The 18,254-nt window shown below is 43.4% G+C and overlaps 1 protein-coding gene across 7 annotated transcripts in view; it reads right to left on the bottom strand.

The window, feature by feature from the left end:
* TBC1D30 (TBC1 domain family member 30) overlaps window positions 1-18,254 on the bottom strand; it is an 87,646-nt gene that overhangs the window by 45,425 nt on the left and 23,967 nt on the right. For 4 of the 7 annotated variants that reach the window (XM_025188268.2, XM_025188266.2, XM_075931080.1 and 1 more), the window contains exons 3-4: window positions 1,009-1,070; window positions 520-585 (exon numbers count right to left, since the gene is read on the bottom strand). In XM_025188268.2, coding sequence (XP_025044053.2) covers window positions 520-585; window positions 1,009-1,070 — 128 coding nt within the window. Of the gene's footprint in view, window positions 1-519; window positions 586-1,008; window positions 1,071-5,435; window positions 5,745-18,254 lie in introns of those variants that run through there. The other 3 variants (XM_006130200.4, XM_006130201.4, XM_006130203.4) reach the window with 1 other exon arrangement.

The following is an 18,254-nucleotide window of genomic DNA, read 5'->3' as shown; positions in this document are numbered from 1 at the left end:
ACGTCTACACTGGCCCCTTTTCCGGAAGGGGCATGTTAATTTCAGAGATCGCAATAGGGAAATGCGCGGGGGATTTAAATATCCCCCGCGGCATTTAAATAAAAATGTCCGCCGCTTTTTTCCGGCTTTTAGAAAAGCCGGAAAAAAGCGGCAGACATTTTTATTTAAATGCCGCGGGGGATATTTAAATCCCCCGCGCATTTCCCTATTGCGATTTCAAAAATTACCATGCCCCTTCCGGAAAAGGGGCCAGTGTAGACGTAGCCTGAATGTAGGCAGAGTAAAGTGGTAAAAGCCAAAACCTGCCCTGCTACAATTTTCCTGAATTTCAAGAATGATCAACAGCACTAGTGTAAATAGCACCTTGCCTATCTGTGCAACAGTGCAGGTGGCTGGTCCTGGATAGCTCTGAACAAGGAAAAATCCCCAGTGCATTCAAAGAAAAAGACTCTCAAATTCATACCATTTCCAAGCCATATGTGACTGCCATTATCTCATGAATTGTGAAGATTTACCTACCTTCCTCCTCCACTCCTTTGGTATTCCTGTTGGCAGTCTGGCCACTGCTTTGAGAGCATCATACCACTAAAAGCAAAAACATCCAGCACATGAAACATGGCATTAGTTTAATTCAGAAATACAGAAATGTATGCAAGACTGTAGGTAAGAAACATTCATTTTATTTCCCATGTTTAAGAAATTAAATACTTAGCCATAAGATGGACTGGTTTCTAGAATGAATACAGAAACACTAAATCAAGGCAAAATATAAATCTTATTTATATAACAGAAAATGTAAGACTCTGACTTTATGTGGATTCAAAGAAGCCAGAGAAAACAAAAACATTGTATTAAAATTTCCAAAATGCTAGTTAAAACAAACCTATATAGTGGCAATTAATATACCCATATTAAGATAAAAAACAAAACAATGCACCTTTACAGTAATAAGTACATGGAAAAGAAAACTTCAGTTTTTTAAAAACAAGTGAAAACAAATGAAGTTACCTGCTGAAAACCATTTTGACCTAAAGATGGTTCAAGAGTGAACTTCAACTTTGTATCAACCCCTAGAGACAACAGTAAAACAAAAAGGAAAATAAGACAAACCAAAATAATGACCACTATTTAGAAAAAAAAAATTAATCAAGTAAAGAGAAAATAAAGAACTCTACATTGAACTATGTATTTTTGAATGACCGCATTCTATTACCATTCCTGTTTTCAAAGCAAACTGAAGGTGTATGTTAAAAAGTATAAATAATGCTTTAAAAATTGAATAATCTCCTGCTCAGTATTTTACTGTGGTTCAGCATAACATATTTTGCTAAGATCACTCCATGCTGAGGGATCTCCACACGGACATTATTCACTGTGTGCACACAGTGAGTAAGTCAGAGCTCTTTACTTTCCCTCTCTTCTCCAATGGACTTTTCCATTACTACAGTGTTATATATAATAAATAACCCATTGTAATGGAATGTTATATAAATAAAATAAAAACTTGCTGCAATGGAAAAGTCTACTGAAGAAAAGAAGGAAGGCAAAGAGCTCTGACTTTTTCATGTGTGCATAATATACAATGTCCATAGGATTCCTCAGTATGCAGTTAGCATACATGACTCCCAAAAAAGTATGTTATGCTAAACCACAGTAGTACACTGAATAGGAAATCATTCCATCCTTAAAGCATGGTATCTAAACATAAAAATATAAAAAAGCCTTTATTTCTATATGCTTCTGATTCTGGATATTAAAACACTAGACACTTACCTTTATTTTATTACATTAATTAGTATATTGCTTAATATGTTATATTCAATATGCTATCATTTCTCTATATTCTGATTAAATTTGGTTAGTACTCTTTTAAATGTAAGAGTTTCTTCTGCCTATAAAAGCAATTAAAGTTAATTAATATTTTTAATATAGATGACATTTTTGAAATGCAAACTCAGACATGAGAGTAGGATCTCAGGTTTGGCTTGTAATAGTTTCTGATTATAGCATCTGGACACGCCATAATCTAATATATAAAGGAGAATGTTTGGGCACTAATAACTTAGGCACTATAAGAGCTACCGCAACCAAACTTTGCATGGAGTAACCTTTCCTCCAGGAGAAGGTTTTAAGGTACTTTTGGCAGTGCGGGGAGAAGTGGCTTCCCGGAGGAAGCGGTGGGGACAGTCACTCACTAAGGTTGGTGGTGGAAGCACGAGGGGAGGGGCGGCGCTCTGAGCAGCAGCTGCCCCACTCATCTCTACCAAGCCGTTCCACTGTGCAGGTGCAGCTGTGGCGGGGGAGCCCCCTCCTCCTTCCCACCTGTGATGTCACTCGGCCCGGGCCCCTCCCCTCCGGCGGCGGCCAAGGGTTGCCAAGCAGCGGGCTAGAGCTCGCGGCCATTGCTAGGGAGCAGTTGCGGGTGCAGCAGGGCGAGCACAGTGGGGAGGCAGAGGCAGTGGTGGTGCTAGGAGCGGCCCGGGATCTGGTGCAGCTTCCTGGTAGCATGGCGGGGAGCCCGGCACCTGCTTGCCACAGCCCGCGGAGAAGGTAGCCCCTGGCGCAGCCCCACGGTGCGGCAGGTAGTGGGGCAAAAATTTCGGGGCAGGTAGTGGCGTTGTTGCCCACCGCGGCACCTGCAGCCCCGGGCGCAAGCTGGGCTGCCCCACCCACCCTAGGTCCCATGCTTGCCCCCTACCACCCTTCACATGGGACATCCCGGGCAGGACCCCACCACCCACCCCAAGCAATGCCAGGTAACTCCAGCTAGTATATATAATAATACATAAATCCAATGTATATCATGCATGTTAGATTAAATTAGTCCTCAATCATTCAGAATGTCGCTGTCCAAAACTAAGGTGCTGAACAGTCCAAAATTTAATTCTTCACTCACATTCTCTTTGCACTAACTGGTATCAAAAGAATGTATATAAAAGGACAAAGCCCTTCTAAAGACATTTTTCCTATGACACCTAATTAATGGCACCATGTGTGCTTTGTATTTGAAATCTTTCCATATGAAAATGGTCTTTCACACACACGCACGCACGTAAAGAACTCTGTGCTTCAAGTAAGCCAAATCAACAGAACCACTCCTCACTTCCCTAGATTAGGCCTTGTATTGTTTGGGGAAAAACCGTAGTGGCATTTGCTAGTGCTGAGCGATTAAGTTTTGACAGTATTTCCATATGAAACTGCTGATGAGATGCTTAGAACTTGACTAGAAGAGGTGGTATACAAAGGTTTAGACTGAAAGCAAAATCTTCCACATACATATTGGAAAAAATTCAGCAAACGAAACCCTACCCTAGATTTGGCCATTTTAAAACTGTAATCGGGGAATTTACCATCTGAATGTTTTTATCTGCACTTAAGGTAAAAAACAGCCTTAATGGGTTTGGGGAGATTCAAGGATTTGTCTTCTATATTAATATTTTCAATGCATTGAAAAGAATCTGTTTTGGACATTTTAGTGCTTACACCTGGCAGTGACTACTACTTAGGATTCAGCTCCTGCCCCATGGCACTCAAAAGGAGCTAGATCATATTTGCTGCAAACACGTATCAGTACAACAAAACCAGATCTCATCCCTGAACAGTCTATTTCTAAATACAGAAAACAATAAAGATATACAGCAATTTAAATTCAGGTCAATAGCTAGCTGCACCCGTTCTTAAAGTATAATCGTAGAGGGCACTTTAAGGTAACATTTTCTGGTATCAGTGAATAGTAGACAGAAGCAATAACCCTCCTGAATAGTCATGCACTTACCCCCAACTCAGTACTCAAATACAGAGAGCATTCCAGCTTTCCATGGCTTACAGACCCATCTAATACCAAGGCCTCTGTAGTCTTGCAGTTTACACAAAGAAAACACCACTAACAAAGCCAGCCAGAAATAGAGAAGGGTGTGGCTGGACAAATATAATCTTGAAAATAGGCAGAATGTTATACATCTAATCGAAGACCCCAGATATGGCAAGGAATACAGTGGAGACTTGTTCTGCGTAAATGAAACCAAAGGGCTCCCAAGTCTCAACTCACAAATGTTTTCCAGATGATGACACTGATTTAATAAAGGGGTGATGTCACTAAGCAGAAGAGAGACACTCCTGTCAGCAAGGGGCCTAAGGAGATACATTTGCACCCTGAGTTAGACTCATTGACTAGTAATCTCTCTAAGATGAATTAACAACTACTTGCCATGTTGTTTAACCTCATATAAAAGAGCCATAGATCAGAATGAGGAGGCATAGTCATCTCCAAGTGAGTGCCAAAATGATGCCTGCCCAGAGAACCCTGGCAATCAGCTCACTAATTCACATCTCAAGAGGGATGGGGACAACAAAGCAGTGCAACACAAAGAAGAAAAAAAGACTAGGGAGAGTAGGCATAAGGTAGATGGGAGAAGAGCAAGAACAGACCAGCTATAAAGGCCACGCACCAGTCCCAGAGAAGGTCAGGAACTGAGCAAGCAGAACTGCGGGTAGCATGGCCCATTGGGACGCAGAGGAGGGGCAGGCTTCCAGACAGGGTGCACTCCATTGCTGCTGGAGCACAAAGCCGCTGCTTCACCCATCCACTCCCCAGGGAGGAGAGGCAATTTTCCCAAGTGGAAGGACAGCTAAGGGATGAGGCCAGTCTTCAGGTACCACCCCACAGGCACTACTGGTCTATGCCCCTAAGTTCAACAACGGGTCCCAAGCGCCTCCCAGAGCCACGCTGGCGCGCAGCTTTTCTCCCTGGGCCGGGCAGACGGGCAGGCAAAGCGCCGTCAGCCATTCCGCACAGAGATGCCTGCCATGTAAGCGGCAGCGCGGCCAGCACCCGCTCTGCGCTCATCATCCCCGCCCGCCACGCGCGGCAGGCCCCGAAACTGGCGGCCGGGACCGAGCCTGCAGCAAGGGCAGGAGCGGCGTGTCCCCGCCCAAAGCCGCTCCGGGGCCAGGGCGGGGCAGGGCCAGGCGGCGCGAGGAGGGTCCATGCAGGCTGACACGCAGTGGCTGCGGCCGCGCCTCTCTCCAGGCGCAGCCCTGCAGCACGGCGCTGGAGAGGCTGCGGCTGGCAGGGAGCGGCCATTTGCCTTGGGTACGGAATGACAGACACGCCCGAGGCATCCCCGCTCCCACATCCCCCCGGCGCCTACCCGGGGATCTCATCTCCGGCCGCCCCCCGCCCGGGAGAAGCGCTGGTCCCTGACTGGCAGCAGCCGCCCGGGGTCCTCTCCGACGCCCAGCGCACGCTCGCCCGGCTGCGGCTCCAGGCCAGCTGCCTGCCCCTTCCTGCCCGCCCGGCTAAGCCTGGCTAAGAGCATTAGGGAAGCTGCCACCGACAGCAGCGCCACTTTCAAACCCCAGCCGGGCCGGCGCTGAGGCCTGGGGAGCAAAGCCCGCCGAGGTCCTTCGCTCGCCCTCGGCCGCGCACACGCTACCTGGCTCCAAGGTGCAGAGCAGGCGAGGAGCCGTCCTGGAAATGCAGCTCCGCTTCTTCAACACATTGCTCAGGATGGTGCCCACGCCGCCGCCTGTGTTTTGCCTTTTCAAACATCTTCCTCCGCGCCTCAGGGAGCCCGTAAGCTTGTCCTGCCTCATGGGTGCCCACGGGGCTCCGACAAACCATCCACGCTGGGCTTCGCCCCAGCAGGTGGTGCGCAGCGGCCCCCGTGACGCAAATTCAGACGACGCTCTGTTTTATTTACAGCTGTGTAAGACTTTCCTTAGAGACCGAAATCTCTCCTGACCCAGGCATTAGAGCAGCAGGAGGGCCGGTCTGGAGGCGCTACAAGGAGAGAGGGCGCAGGAGTGTGCTGCAGAAGCTCTCTTTGCTGGAGGACATCTGCAGTGCAGAGAGAGCAAAGTCGAGGTGCAGAAGAGAAGGGGGAGCGGATCCCGCCCACAACCCCTCCCAGCATCACTGACTGAAAGCCCAGCAGTTCCCTCCGCCTCCTCCAGCACCACCTGGGAGCAAGCAGGCGTGAAGCTAATGGAAGTAGCAGCTTGGTTTAAAAATAAAATGAATGTCAACATTCATTGAGCATCTATCAAAGAGCTTGTCACAGCCACATAAAAGGGGCTCTAGCTGCGGAGGAGCATCAGCACTTGGGTACATTCAGTGGACTATGCATACAACCCTTCAATAGTGCTGGAAAGCAGCTGCTTCTGACTGCTTTGTAAACAGAGATGCTGATACAAGCTATAAGGGCATGTCTGCTTACCTGGCTGTGTGCCTCTTATTTTTCAACAATGGTCAAGGCTGATATTTTTGCAAAGGATTAATAGCAAATCCTTATAAGCCCAAATAAGAATGTGTTTTAAAATCACTCCCAGCATTAAACTCCAACCTAAATGCATAGAAACACATATGTACAGTACCCACTACTGACAACCCTCCTGAGAAAGAGGCCCATATATGCTGCAGTACCCTAAAGCAATGAGAGGAAGAAGGATGCTACCAATATTCCTTTCAGTAGGATAGCCTGACATCAAACACTGCAGTCCAACCCTGGAGGTAGGGAACAAGCTTGAAAAGGTCCAGCTCCATTTTTTGCTTTTGTATATATAATACAGATATTTTGTTTCAGGGAGAAGATTATCTTTCTAACAGCTTCCTCTATGTATCTGAATTGGAACACATTTTACTTTTATAGTAGTACATCAAATGCTAAATTCAAAAACCAACCTATACCCAGTAAGAGTAATTAGTTACATTTTCGAATTTAAATTGTATGTTCAACAACATTTTAAGAGGGCTTATGACAGAAATAAGAAGTCATTGTACAGAATTTCACTTTCAAACCAATAAAATTTTGATTGACAGTTAAAGGAAAAGGACATCAACAAGCCTATTTTTTAGAATTCTTGCAGTTCTATTATTCAGTGAAAGATGAACAGACTTATTCCAATTTAACTGAGTCACTCAAAAATTGAGTTACAAATATTTTCAGGCATTAAAACCTGCTCTGATTCTACTTGGCAATTTTGGTAGTTTAAAACTTCAGTTTGGTATCTTTTAAAAATACATCATCTCCTCCTTGGTTACTTTGAGAAACATACAAACAGGGAAACTGACTACAGTTAAAAAGACAAGGGGTAAGGTAATATCTTGTATTGGACCAAATTCTGTTGGTGAGAGGGGACAAGCTTTGGAGCACACACAGAGGTCTTCTTCAATTCTTTCTAGTTATTAGTCAACAAATTTATGCAGCCATATGCTTAGTGTTACATCATAGGTGACTGAAAAGCAAGTGAGGGCTGGGAATCAAACTCAATTCATATGGGTTACTGGCCATCTCCAGAGGTCTGTAGCAGGAATGTAAGCAATTAGTTGACTACCCAATAAGCTTATCGGATAGTCGAGTCACTACTCAATTAGTCGCCCTCCCACCCTTGCTACCTCTGTATCAGAGGCAGCAAAGGAGGGAGCAGGAACAAGTGCTGGGGGAAGCCAACTTGAAAGCCGGTTCCCCCCAGCACCATCTCTGTGGGGGGGCAGGGGAGGCAAAGGTGCAGCGGGGAAACCGGGAACGCGGGGACTGAAACATTTAAAAGGCAGAGGCACAGTAGTCGGGATGTGGTGTGAACGGAAACTGCTTCAGTTCCCGCTCACCCCAGGTTCCCACTGTGCCTCTGCCTTTTAAATGCAGTAACAGTCACCCATGGCTCTTACTACATTTAAAAGGCAGAGGCACACCGGTGATAGCGAGCACCCTCACTTATCGACTAATCAAGTAGTGGATGGAAATTCCATCAACAACTCAATTAGCTGATTAATCAAAATTTAACACCCCTAGTCTGTAGCAAACAGTTCATGGAGAACATTCTGATAGGAAATGTTTTCAGTCCAAAAATTTAGACCAGTTCTAACCCCTAAAGCTCCATAAGCATTTACAACGCTCTTGCAATGTTAAAACTTTTACGTGTGTTTTACAGTCCTGGGAGAATTCACAGAGAATAGAAACAAATCACGAAGCAGGCAGATTGCTACATTCTAATCTGCCTACACTACCTCAGAAACTCACTGAAGCCCTGCCCTTCCACCTCAAGCATGCTGCAAAAGCTAGCAAGAAGGACAGAGTGTGTGCGTCTCTCCTACACACAACTGCATAGCACCCTCGAGTGGTGATTTATCTTTCTGCTGGCAACTTCAGGTGCACGAACCAACCTACCTGCACTGCTGGGGAGGGGTGCATGACCGCTCTTGTATCTTCCCTTTTGTTTCCCCCTCCAAATTCATTTTTCTGAGGGAAAGCAAAGAAATCTGGGGGACATGAATTCTGAGTATGTGCAGTAATTCAGAATTCCCTCAGGAGTAAGTATCTGAGTCCAAACATAGGTATAACACTACTGCATACCACAATGTAGTTTAAAAGTGAAGCCAATTATACATAAACTGCTGTCAAAGCAAACAAACTAAAAACAACAGGGGATATTTATCTAAATTTTCAGTGCAGTCATTTTTAACTGTTACTATTAAAATTGCAGAGAAGTGATTTTTTCATAATATTTCTTTAAAATGGTTTGGTTCTGTATTTAAAAAACTGCTACATCTGCACTGCAAGATTATACACGAAGCAGGTAATTAAATCTATGTGTTGGTGGTTCTTTTTGAAAGGTGACACTTGCCTACTGACATAATGGATGACTCAGAGTTGCTTTTTATTTCAGTGCCAGCCAGAGGAGATGCTTTATTGATCAAAGCCACAAGTCTGAAATCTATCACTACCTAGAAACTTAGATGTGACAGAGATACTTCTAAGCAGGGTCTCAAAAATGTTTAATATAGAAATAACTGTAAAAATCTCTCTCTTGCTTCTTTTCCTCCTATTGTTCCTGGAACCACCAGTTCAAATCACATCAGGGTCAGTCTTTCATACTTCCAAAGTAGGTAAATGTGTGTCATTCTACTAGGGCATCTTTAGCCAAAACGTATGGGACTGGGCTTGGGCAGAAACCTTGGCTGATCTGTAGGGAGAATTAGTCATCCTATGAAACAGAAAACATATTTATGTAACATTCATTTTTCAAACAATTATAAACTCTTTCCTCTTGGCCACTGTCGGCAGACAGGATACTGGGTTAGATGGACCTTTGGTCTGACCTAGTATAGCCATTCTTATGTTCTCTAAAGATGTCAAAATTTAATTTTTCCAGAGCCATCAACAGTTTTCCCAGCTAACCCAGATAGTGTCATTTTAACTCATATTTATTCTCTCTGTTTGTCACTAACAACTGCAGGCAGTGGGGACTAGAAACAGGGTATTTATTCTGTGGCTCAGGACTTGGCCACTTTCAAGGACATGGAGCCATTCCACTAATGTCTACCAGCCCACTTCTCTTTCCTTTTTCCTAGAGAAAGACCTTAGCCCTAAGCAGCAGACACCTAAGATGAAGAATAGTCATACTTAACGGTTTTGATGACTCAGTGGATCAGTAAACAACGTGGATTATAGTCATTCAGATAAGACTCTCACCAATCATATAATTTATTTTAAATTAAGGTTAGATTTCACAGGAGTGGATGGTTCTGGTCCCTTCCCATACACCAAGAAAAACTTATTTCCCCAGTGGAAAGATCTGCTCTTTACTGTTCAATGATCAGGATAAGGCTGTGATATTGTCACAGAGGTCACGGAAGTCACCAATTCCATGACCTCAATGACTTCCATAGCAGCTGGTAGTGCCCTCCTCCCATCCCTTCCCAAGAGTCAAGGGGTGCCCAGCGCAGTGGTGCCTCAGAAGTAGAGATTTAGTCAAGGTTGTGGGTTGGGGTTTTTTGGGGGTCTTTTGTTTTTTTAACAGTCAGGGACAGGTCAGAGGGCTGTGAATTTTAATTTATTGCCAGTGACCTGTCAATGATTTTTACTAAAAACACCCATGACTAAATCTTAGCCTTAAATCAAGATATTTTTGGTTGCAGACACTTTGAACCTGGTACAGTTCTGCAACAGAGCGTATAATCTGATGGCCAGGATACCACATTTCATCATTCACTATACCCCCTTTTGCTGTCCTGCACCAAGGCATACAGATTTCCTGTGTTTCAGACTTTGCCACTTTTCACACAAACTGCAGCAGTGTCCCAGTGACAGGATAAGTAACAAAACTTTGGAGGAAAGGGAAACTCACCTAACAATGCATCTGGATCCTTCTGGTGGTGAAACTACTCAGAAAAAAATGTGTCCCTTTATCTTTAGATGGCAATTTCTGTGTTAGAAGACCTTTGAATCTCACACTTGTTTATACATCTGATGAAAACACCTATAAAACCTACACACAGAGAAAGTATCTGATATTAGGAGCTCTTCAGTGTAGTAGACAAAAGAACAGAAAGAACCAGTGTCTGGAAGTTGAAGTTAAAAAAATATGGGGGCAATTATAATCCCTGGAACCAAGGAAATTGGTAAATTCATATAATTTTACATGGAGATTGGACAGCTTTCTAAAAGATGTTCAAACAGGTATTGGGCTTATAGCATTCAATTGCACAATAAGGAAAAATAAAATTAATATTTATATTCTAGAAGCATCTAAAAGCCCCAACCAAGATCAGGCCCCATTGTGCTAGGTACTGTTCAAAAATGAAGACTAAAAGAAATGCCTTTGTCTGAAGGCCAGCCTATATGCTCTCAAAGGGCAGTGTGGTTTGGGGAGAGACCTTTTAGATATTAACACATTCTCCACGATCTTGTTTAGCTTCTCTCCAAAAAGCAGGGCTTGTAAATTTGGCAAAGCATAGCACCTATTTTAAATGACAATCCACCTTCCAGGGACAGAGCTATAAGTGGTGTCTAATCACAACTGGAGCACGTTGCTTTATCTGAGAGTCTCATCTTGTCCATTTAGGCGTCAGGAACAAATGCTGTTGCTAGGAAAACTTTCTTTAAAATAGAGCTAAAGTTAGCATGATCTCTAGCCTTCAAGGCTCCAAGATCTTCCAGGAAGGAGAGTGATAACCTAGCAAAGCATGTAACTGCTACGGGTGTCCCGAAGGGAGGCTGAGAAAGCCCCAGAGTCTTCTTCGAAAGTGGCATCAATTTTTCTCTGGGATCCTTAGGATAGAACTCCAGGAGCCCATTGGTCTTACCCTCTGAGTCAGCTAAATAGATCTTCTTGATGTTTGCTGACTTTCCCTCCCCTGCCCAGAGATTCCTGGTCCACATTTGCCATGTCAGAATCACACTTGAAGAGGGGCTGAGGGAAATCATTGCTAAGTACTGCCCCAATTTTTAACAAAAATGCCCACCGTGAGCAGATGTAAAGGTGGAGCTGTAAAAAACCACCATCTGCACATTGTCATAAATGCAGAGAAACTGGAAGCAAGCAGAAGCTGAAGGTGTGAGGACAGTGCATATGGCTTCAAAACACTGATGTGCCTCCAAGGAGCTGCAAAGAGAGGAGAGCAGCCCAGCTGTCAAGAACTGTGGGAGATACTGGGCTGCAGAATGGAAATGCATTTTACAGGGGGATCATTAAAGAACAGAAATCCTGAAAGAGGCCCTGTATGCATTAAACATTTTGCTCAAAATCATAAGTATGAATATTATGACACACCCCTTTTATCTTGATAACAGAGTTGTTTTGACCAATGTTCAGGTCACCAAACACTACTTTAATATCATACAGTATTTATTAAAAATAAATCACCACATTAACAGAATAAGGTGCACCACATATGCAAAAAAATCCACAAACTACTATTCTGACAGTTTCAATTTATAATTAAATTTAAAAAGATATTTGTACTAGAAAGCTGGTCACATGATATGTTATAGACCTCCCCTCCCCCCCCCCCCCCGCTCTAAAACAGAACTCTTCTTCCATCCCTAGAATTTCATTATGTGCTTAGCAGCTGGTATAGAAATTTAATTTTACAGCTAACTTAATTGGGCTGGACTACTATTCCAGAAACAGTGAGGATTTAATACCCAAACATAACAAATAAAAGCAAAGCCAAACAGTGTTCCAAAAGCATATTACTAGATCTCTCCACAACTTCAATAGTCAGCTATGAGTACATTTTAGACTTCTGATTTAAAAATAACAGCCAAAACAATAGGAATTATAAACCTTACAATGCTTTTGCACTGAGTCGGGAAATAAGTTGAGGAACTTTGTTTAACATGCAAGTTTTCAGATGTTATTTACTATTTGTATAGAAAGACCTCCAGGGACACCAATCAAAAGTCAGCAGCAGATTAAGTTAGGCACCATTCAGATACACATTTAAGAGACAACTCCTGATCAAAAGAACCCAGTTTTTAAGGTGGGATCAGATCATCCCTTTCCACAGTAAAAAACCCCTGTGGAGGAAACCAGGAGGAGGGAGGGAGGGAGCAGTAAGGAAAATTCTGCTAGAGTCCTTTGGTGCAGTTTTTTTACTTACCTAGCATTCCAGAGAGGGGTGCATCCCAGTGAAAAAGACTGGAGGATCCACCTATAAGCCCCACAGATTCCCAAGAGAAATCCTGTGTGTGAGAGTAGGGGAGGGAGAAATCTGCATTTCCTCTATACTACCCCAAAGCTCCAGACACACTAGTCCCAGAAGAACTCCTCTGTCTATGGCTCCACTAGGACCCCCTGAAAAGAGAAATCCTAATCGAGAAGGAGGCTCAGAGGAAAAGCAAATGTAGCCCCAACTTCTCTCAGCCACTGACACATCCCCACATAGAACACAGACATACAAAGCACATTCTTTAGTGTTTAGAAGAGCTACAGTCCTGGTATAGACAAAGCTGAGCACCTCTCCCACACACACACCTTTGCAAGGAGAGAGCTCCATGGCTGGTTTTAGGGAGCAAAATTAACCATCCCCTAATCATTTCACTAAACAGTTTGGATGGAGCTAAAAACAGGTTAGTATCAGCCATGTTGGGTGGGGAACACTATGTTAAACTGGGTTAAAATAAACTGTTTTAATTTGGTTCTTTGCCAATGTGGAGAAGAACTTACATCTGGGCTCTGCTGAAAGCCCCAGCTACAAAGGAAACAGACACATTACTGCAGCAGTGGGCAACCTAGCCTAGGGAGTGGGCCACATAAGTGGTCCTCCTCGCTTATCTCAGTGGGCCACACGACTGTTGTAACGAAGACAAGTCTTCTGGGATAGGATAGTTTTGTTAATTGCACTTCGGTACTTAGAATTTGCAGGGGGTACTGACTGAACTATAGGAGCATTTCGATTGGATGTAAAGAGAGCACATGGCTCTCACAATCAACACTGTGTGCAATTCTCACTAGGGTTGCCAGGTGTCCGGTATTGACCCGGACAGTCCAGTATTTTCGCCTCCTGTCTGGTAAAAAAAATCAGAAAATACCGGACACCTAACATGTCCGGTATTTTCTGTTTTTTTCCCCCTGCCAGGAGGCAAAAATACTGGACACGTGGCAACCCTACGACACACTCAGCAACTGGGCCCAGCCCCCGGACTCCCGCCCCCAGATCCTCTGCTTACCTAGTTCTGCAGGGAAGCTCCCTTCTGTTTTGACCAAGAAAACAAGATGGCCACCAGCAAAAAACAAAGACCTGAGCAAGGGGAAGCAATGCCTTCCTTGGGTCTTAGTGCTCAACCTCTTCTCTCCCTAGCCCTATTCTGACTCTGTACGCAATTAAAGGGGCCTTGCTGTTTTAATGCGGTCTTATTTTATTATTAATTATTATTATTATTAGTTTGTTTAATAACTGTTAGGGTCCTTTTTTCTTTTGCTCAACAACTTTGCCCCCTCCCTCCCAACAGAATTTTTTCCCCCGTGTTTTTTTTTTTTTGAGGGGGAGGGAGGATGTTCGGTATTTTTGTTGAAATTTTGGTTTGGTAACTGAAAGAAATTCCAATGCAATTCCTTTACCTCTCCATTCCTGCTATTCATTTCTATCACTTGCCACTATATATAAACAAGGTCACTGACAGGTGGGGCGGGGGGGAGGAAGGGCAAAGGGGGCAGTTGCCCTGGGGCCTGGTGATTCAAAGGGGCCCAGGGCTCTGGCCCCTGCTCTGAGCTCTTTATATCACTGCCAGAGTGCCATGCAGCCACTCCATGTGGCTCTTAGGGCTGCCTGCAGAGCCAAGGCACTGTGCGGTGTGCTCCAGGCAGTGCTGAGAGTGGGCTACTCTCAGCTCCTACCCTTCTGCCTGAGGATCCGCCCCTTCCAGGATAATGGAGCTTCACCCTCCCATGCCCTGGGTCTTGCCGTGGCTGTCGGCTCCCCGTATATAATGCCTCTCTCTCTCACTCTTAGGTCAGATTCCACAATTTAATGGAATACCAGAATAAAAGAAAAATGGTAGCTTGCCTCTCCTCTAGATTACTATGTAATAAAATAATTTATTCGCTCAATTTTATTTAAAAACATTCACGATACTACAGTATAAAGAGTGAATCAATGTATCGGACTTTGGAGGATAGTAATCTGACAATGAAAATTAAATGAAAATATGTGAAAGGTTTCCCAATCTTTTTTAAAAACAGAAGCTGCCAATTCATACAAACATTTCCTCCTCCAATATAAGAATCTAACAGGTCAGTAGTGAAATTCTGCAGGATTAAGTTGGACTTGTAGCATATATTGACAGCTATTTCTCTTCTGCAAAATACATCCAGCAATTATTTGGCATTGATATGGTAAAGGCTTTTGTGTGGTCTTAGATATGCAGTTTGGAGAACCTGAATTCATAAGAATAGACTACTATGTATCTAAATGTCAACTCATTATGTTAAAGAAGATCTATTTTAGATTAGCTCAACCTAATGTGAAAGAGAATTAGATATTTTTACCTTGGCTAACAGCAAGTATGTACCCAATACCTAATGAAAACTATCAGTTCAATAAATTTATTAGCCACCTGGAAATGCAAATTGGACCCATAGAGAGATTCTTGGTCTATGTGTAAAAATAGCAGAGGATAATAGGGTATCATGATTACTCTTTTTATTTTGACTTTATTCTTGGGCATATGAAACAACACTTTGGAATTCTTTTATAAAGGTAAATTTATTAATGTAACTATTCTGATAGCCAAATGTTGAAAATTAAATAGTTATTTAATTTACGATTGCTCAAAAGCTAATCAGCTACAGATTGTATTGTATTCAACCCACTGGGGTTGTCCGTACAATAATTTGGACATATACAATAATATATAAGTGCTAAGAATTATTATACCCTTCTACCAGGTTTTCAGTATAAGAAAGAATGTCTCCCACAACCAGCCACCTTGAATTACTGGTACAGCAAAACAAGAGGATTTCCAGATAATTTCTCTCTTCTTGCTTCCAGAAAAGGGAGAGATGGGAGATATTTCACAATGAGAAAGACACAAAGTCAATATTGCAATTTTACTAAAAGCTACTGTTCTTTAAAGAAATCTGTCATCAGTTTTCAGAAAAGGGACAGCGAAAAAGCTTTAGCCTCGACAAGATATATCGTTTACATCTGCCTATCGAATTTGAGATATAAATCAGAAGAGTGCTCACAGACTCCTACTTTCAACATCATAAAGAGGAAACAAAGCTCATTAGCTACACTGGTTTTGATTGCTGGGAAATACAACATGCAGTCTCTAGCCTTACACAAAGAAAGATACAAATAAATAAAATATTGGGCTTGTATGGATTTTTGTTTGTAAATAAGTATTCCAACAATGTATATGCAAATTAATGAGTCCTTCATATTTCTACCAAGTTGTGAATGCAATCCCTGGCACTATGAGGCTCAGTCACATACACACTCTGGTCATTTTAACTGAGTCTGCAGTGGACGTACAATCTCACAGTCATAATACAACTACAGTAAGCACAATATTTTAAAAATCTTATGGTCACATTTTAAATCATCTCTAGAGCTTTAATAGACCTTTTTAAAAGAAACAGATCTGAGTGGAGTAAATTTGATAGAAAACTGTATATCACCTTGTTTTTAAAGTCAAATCTCTCTTGCAAAGCTGCAGCTCAGTAGCTGCTAGCACTTTCTGACGCTCCATAAATTAGTCTATTCCTAGTGCTAATTATCCCAATGTCTGTTCCCTGCATTTGATCTTCAATATCCAGGAAATCTCTCTTTTCAAAGAATAACTCAAGCAAGCAATTTATAGAAAAAACAGTTGCTAACCTTTCTGTAACTATTGTTCTTTGAGATGCGCTGCACATGCCCATTCCAATGCAGGTGTGTGTTTGCGCCTTAAGCACAGTTGCTAGAATTTTTTCTCCTAGTGGTATCCCTCGGGTCAGCTTCAGCACCCTCTGGCACCATGCTCTCATAGCACCGGTATAAAGAGACTTGCAGATCTTGCATCCCTTCAGTTTCTTCTGAGGAGGTGACTCCAATAAGAGCGTAAGGAGGATGAGTTTTGGAATGGATATGTGCACTACATCTCGAAGAACTGTTACAGAAAGGTTAATTATCGTTTTTCTTCTTTGAGTGCTTGCACGTGTTCATTCCAATGAAGGTGACTCCCAAGCAATTGCACTGGAGGTGAGCTCAGAGCTCAAGAACAAGCTGACTGCAGGACTGCATGGCTGAAGTCGGCATTGTCTCTGACCTGCTGACTGAGGGCATAGTGAACTGAGACTGTATGCACCAAGGACCAGGTTACTGCCCTCTAGATGTCATGAATAGAGACCTGCACAAGGAAAGCAGCTAAAGAGGCTTGTGATCTTGTAAAATGAGCAGTCTGGTTAGCCGGAGGCAAAATATCAGCAAGCCTGTAACACGCATAAACGCATGATGTAATCCAGGACGAAATCCTGTGGTGGAGATCGCAGCAGATGGTCCTTCATCCTCTTTGTTATCACTACGGACAGCTGAGGTGAGCTCCAAAATGGCTTGGTTCTTTGTATACGGAACTCCAAGACATGTCTAAAATTCAAGGAGTGTAGACATTGTTCTCCGTGTTCGGACACGGCTTTAGGAAGAACAGGGGTAGGATGATTGCTTGATGAACTGCGAAACCTCTTTCAGGAGGAATGCTGGGTGAGGACCCACTGAGCCTTATACCTGAAGAAGATCATATATGGGGCTCCAAGATGAGGGCACAGAATTTCAAAACCCTTCTGGCTGAGAAGATGGCCTCTAAGAAGGCCACTTTCCTGGAGAAGTGAAGCATCAAGTATATCCCCAGTAGTTTGAACGGGGGACTTGTAAGTTTTGAAAAAACAAGGTTTAGGTGTCAGGAGGAATAGTCTCTCTTACTGGGGGCATAATCTCATAGACTCATAGGCTGCGTCTAGACTGGCAAGTTTTTCCGCAAAAGCACTTGCTTTTGCGGAAAAACTTGCCAGCTGTCTACACTGGCTGCTTGAATTTCCGCAAGAACACTGACTTCCTACTGTCTAAAATCAGTGCTTCTTGCGGAAATGCTATGCTGCTCCCGTTCGGGCAAAAGCCCTCTTGCGCAAATGCTTTTGCACAAGAGGGCCAATGTAGACAATGCGGTATTGTTTTGCACAAAAAATCCCTGATCGCAAAAATGGCGATCAGGGCTTTCTTGCGCAAAACCACATCTAGATTGGCACGGACGCTTTTCCGCAAAAAGTGCTTCTGTGGAAAAGCGTCCATGTCAATCTAGACGCTCTTTTCCGCAAATGCTTTTAACGGAAAACTTTTCCGTTAAAAGCATTTGTGGAAAATCATGCCAGTCTAGACGTAGCCATAGACTTTAAGGTCAGAAGGGACCATTATGATCATCATCCCCCTGCACAATGCAGGCCACAGAATCTCACTCACCCACTCCTGGAATAATCCTCTCACCTATATCTCAGATATTGAAGTCCTCAAATGGTTTAAAGGCCCCAAGATGCAGAGAATCCTCCAGCAGTGATCCGTGCCCCATGCTACAGAGGAAGGCGAAAAACCTCCAGGGCCTCTCCAGGTCTTTGATAAAATAGATAACCATCTCCTGTGAAAAGACAGGCCAGTTGCTGATGCAAGGATGGAAGGTTAATATCACTGCTAGGTGGACCCTGACTGAAAGTAAGAAAGTCAGGCCTTATTGTTTCAGATGCAACAGGTACTCCAATATGAGTTGCCACTAAGATTACGTAAGCAGATTGCCACATTGGGAGGATGAGGTAGAGAATCGCTTCCATTTTACAAGGTAAGTGGCTCTAGTGGAGTTTTCTACTGCCTCGGAGGATAAAATGTATTTCCTCTGAGAAAACTTGCTCCTCAGGATTGTAAAATGCTCCCCCATGGAGCTTCCAGGCCCTCAGATGAAGAGCTCTGAGGCTCAAGTGCAACAGCTGAGCGTGGTCTCAAAAAA

Source organism: Pelodiscus sinensis, chromosome 1 (genome assembly GCF_049634645.1).
Source record: "Pelodiscus sinensis isolate JC-2024 chromosome 1, ASM4963464v1, whole genome shotgun sequence".
Classification (NCBI taxonomy): Eukaryota; Metazoa; Chordata; order Testudines; family Trionychidae; genus Pelodiscus; species Pelodiscus sinensis.
This window is presented reverse-complemented; position numbering and strand designations above follow the sequence as displayed.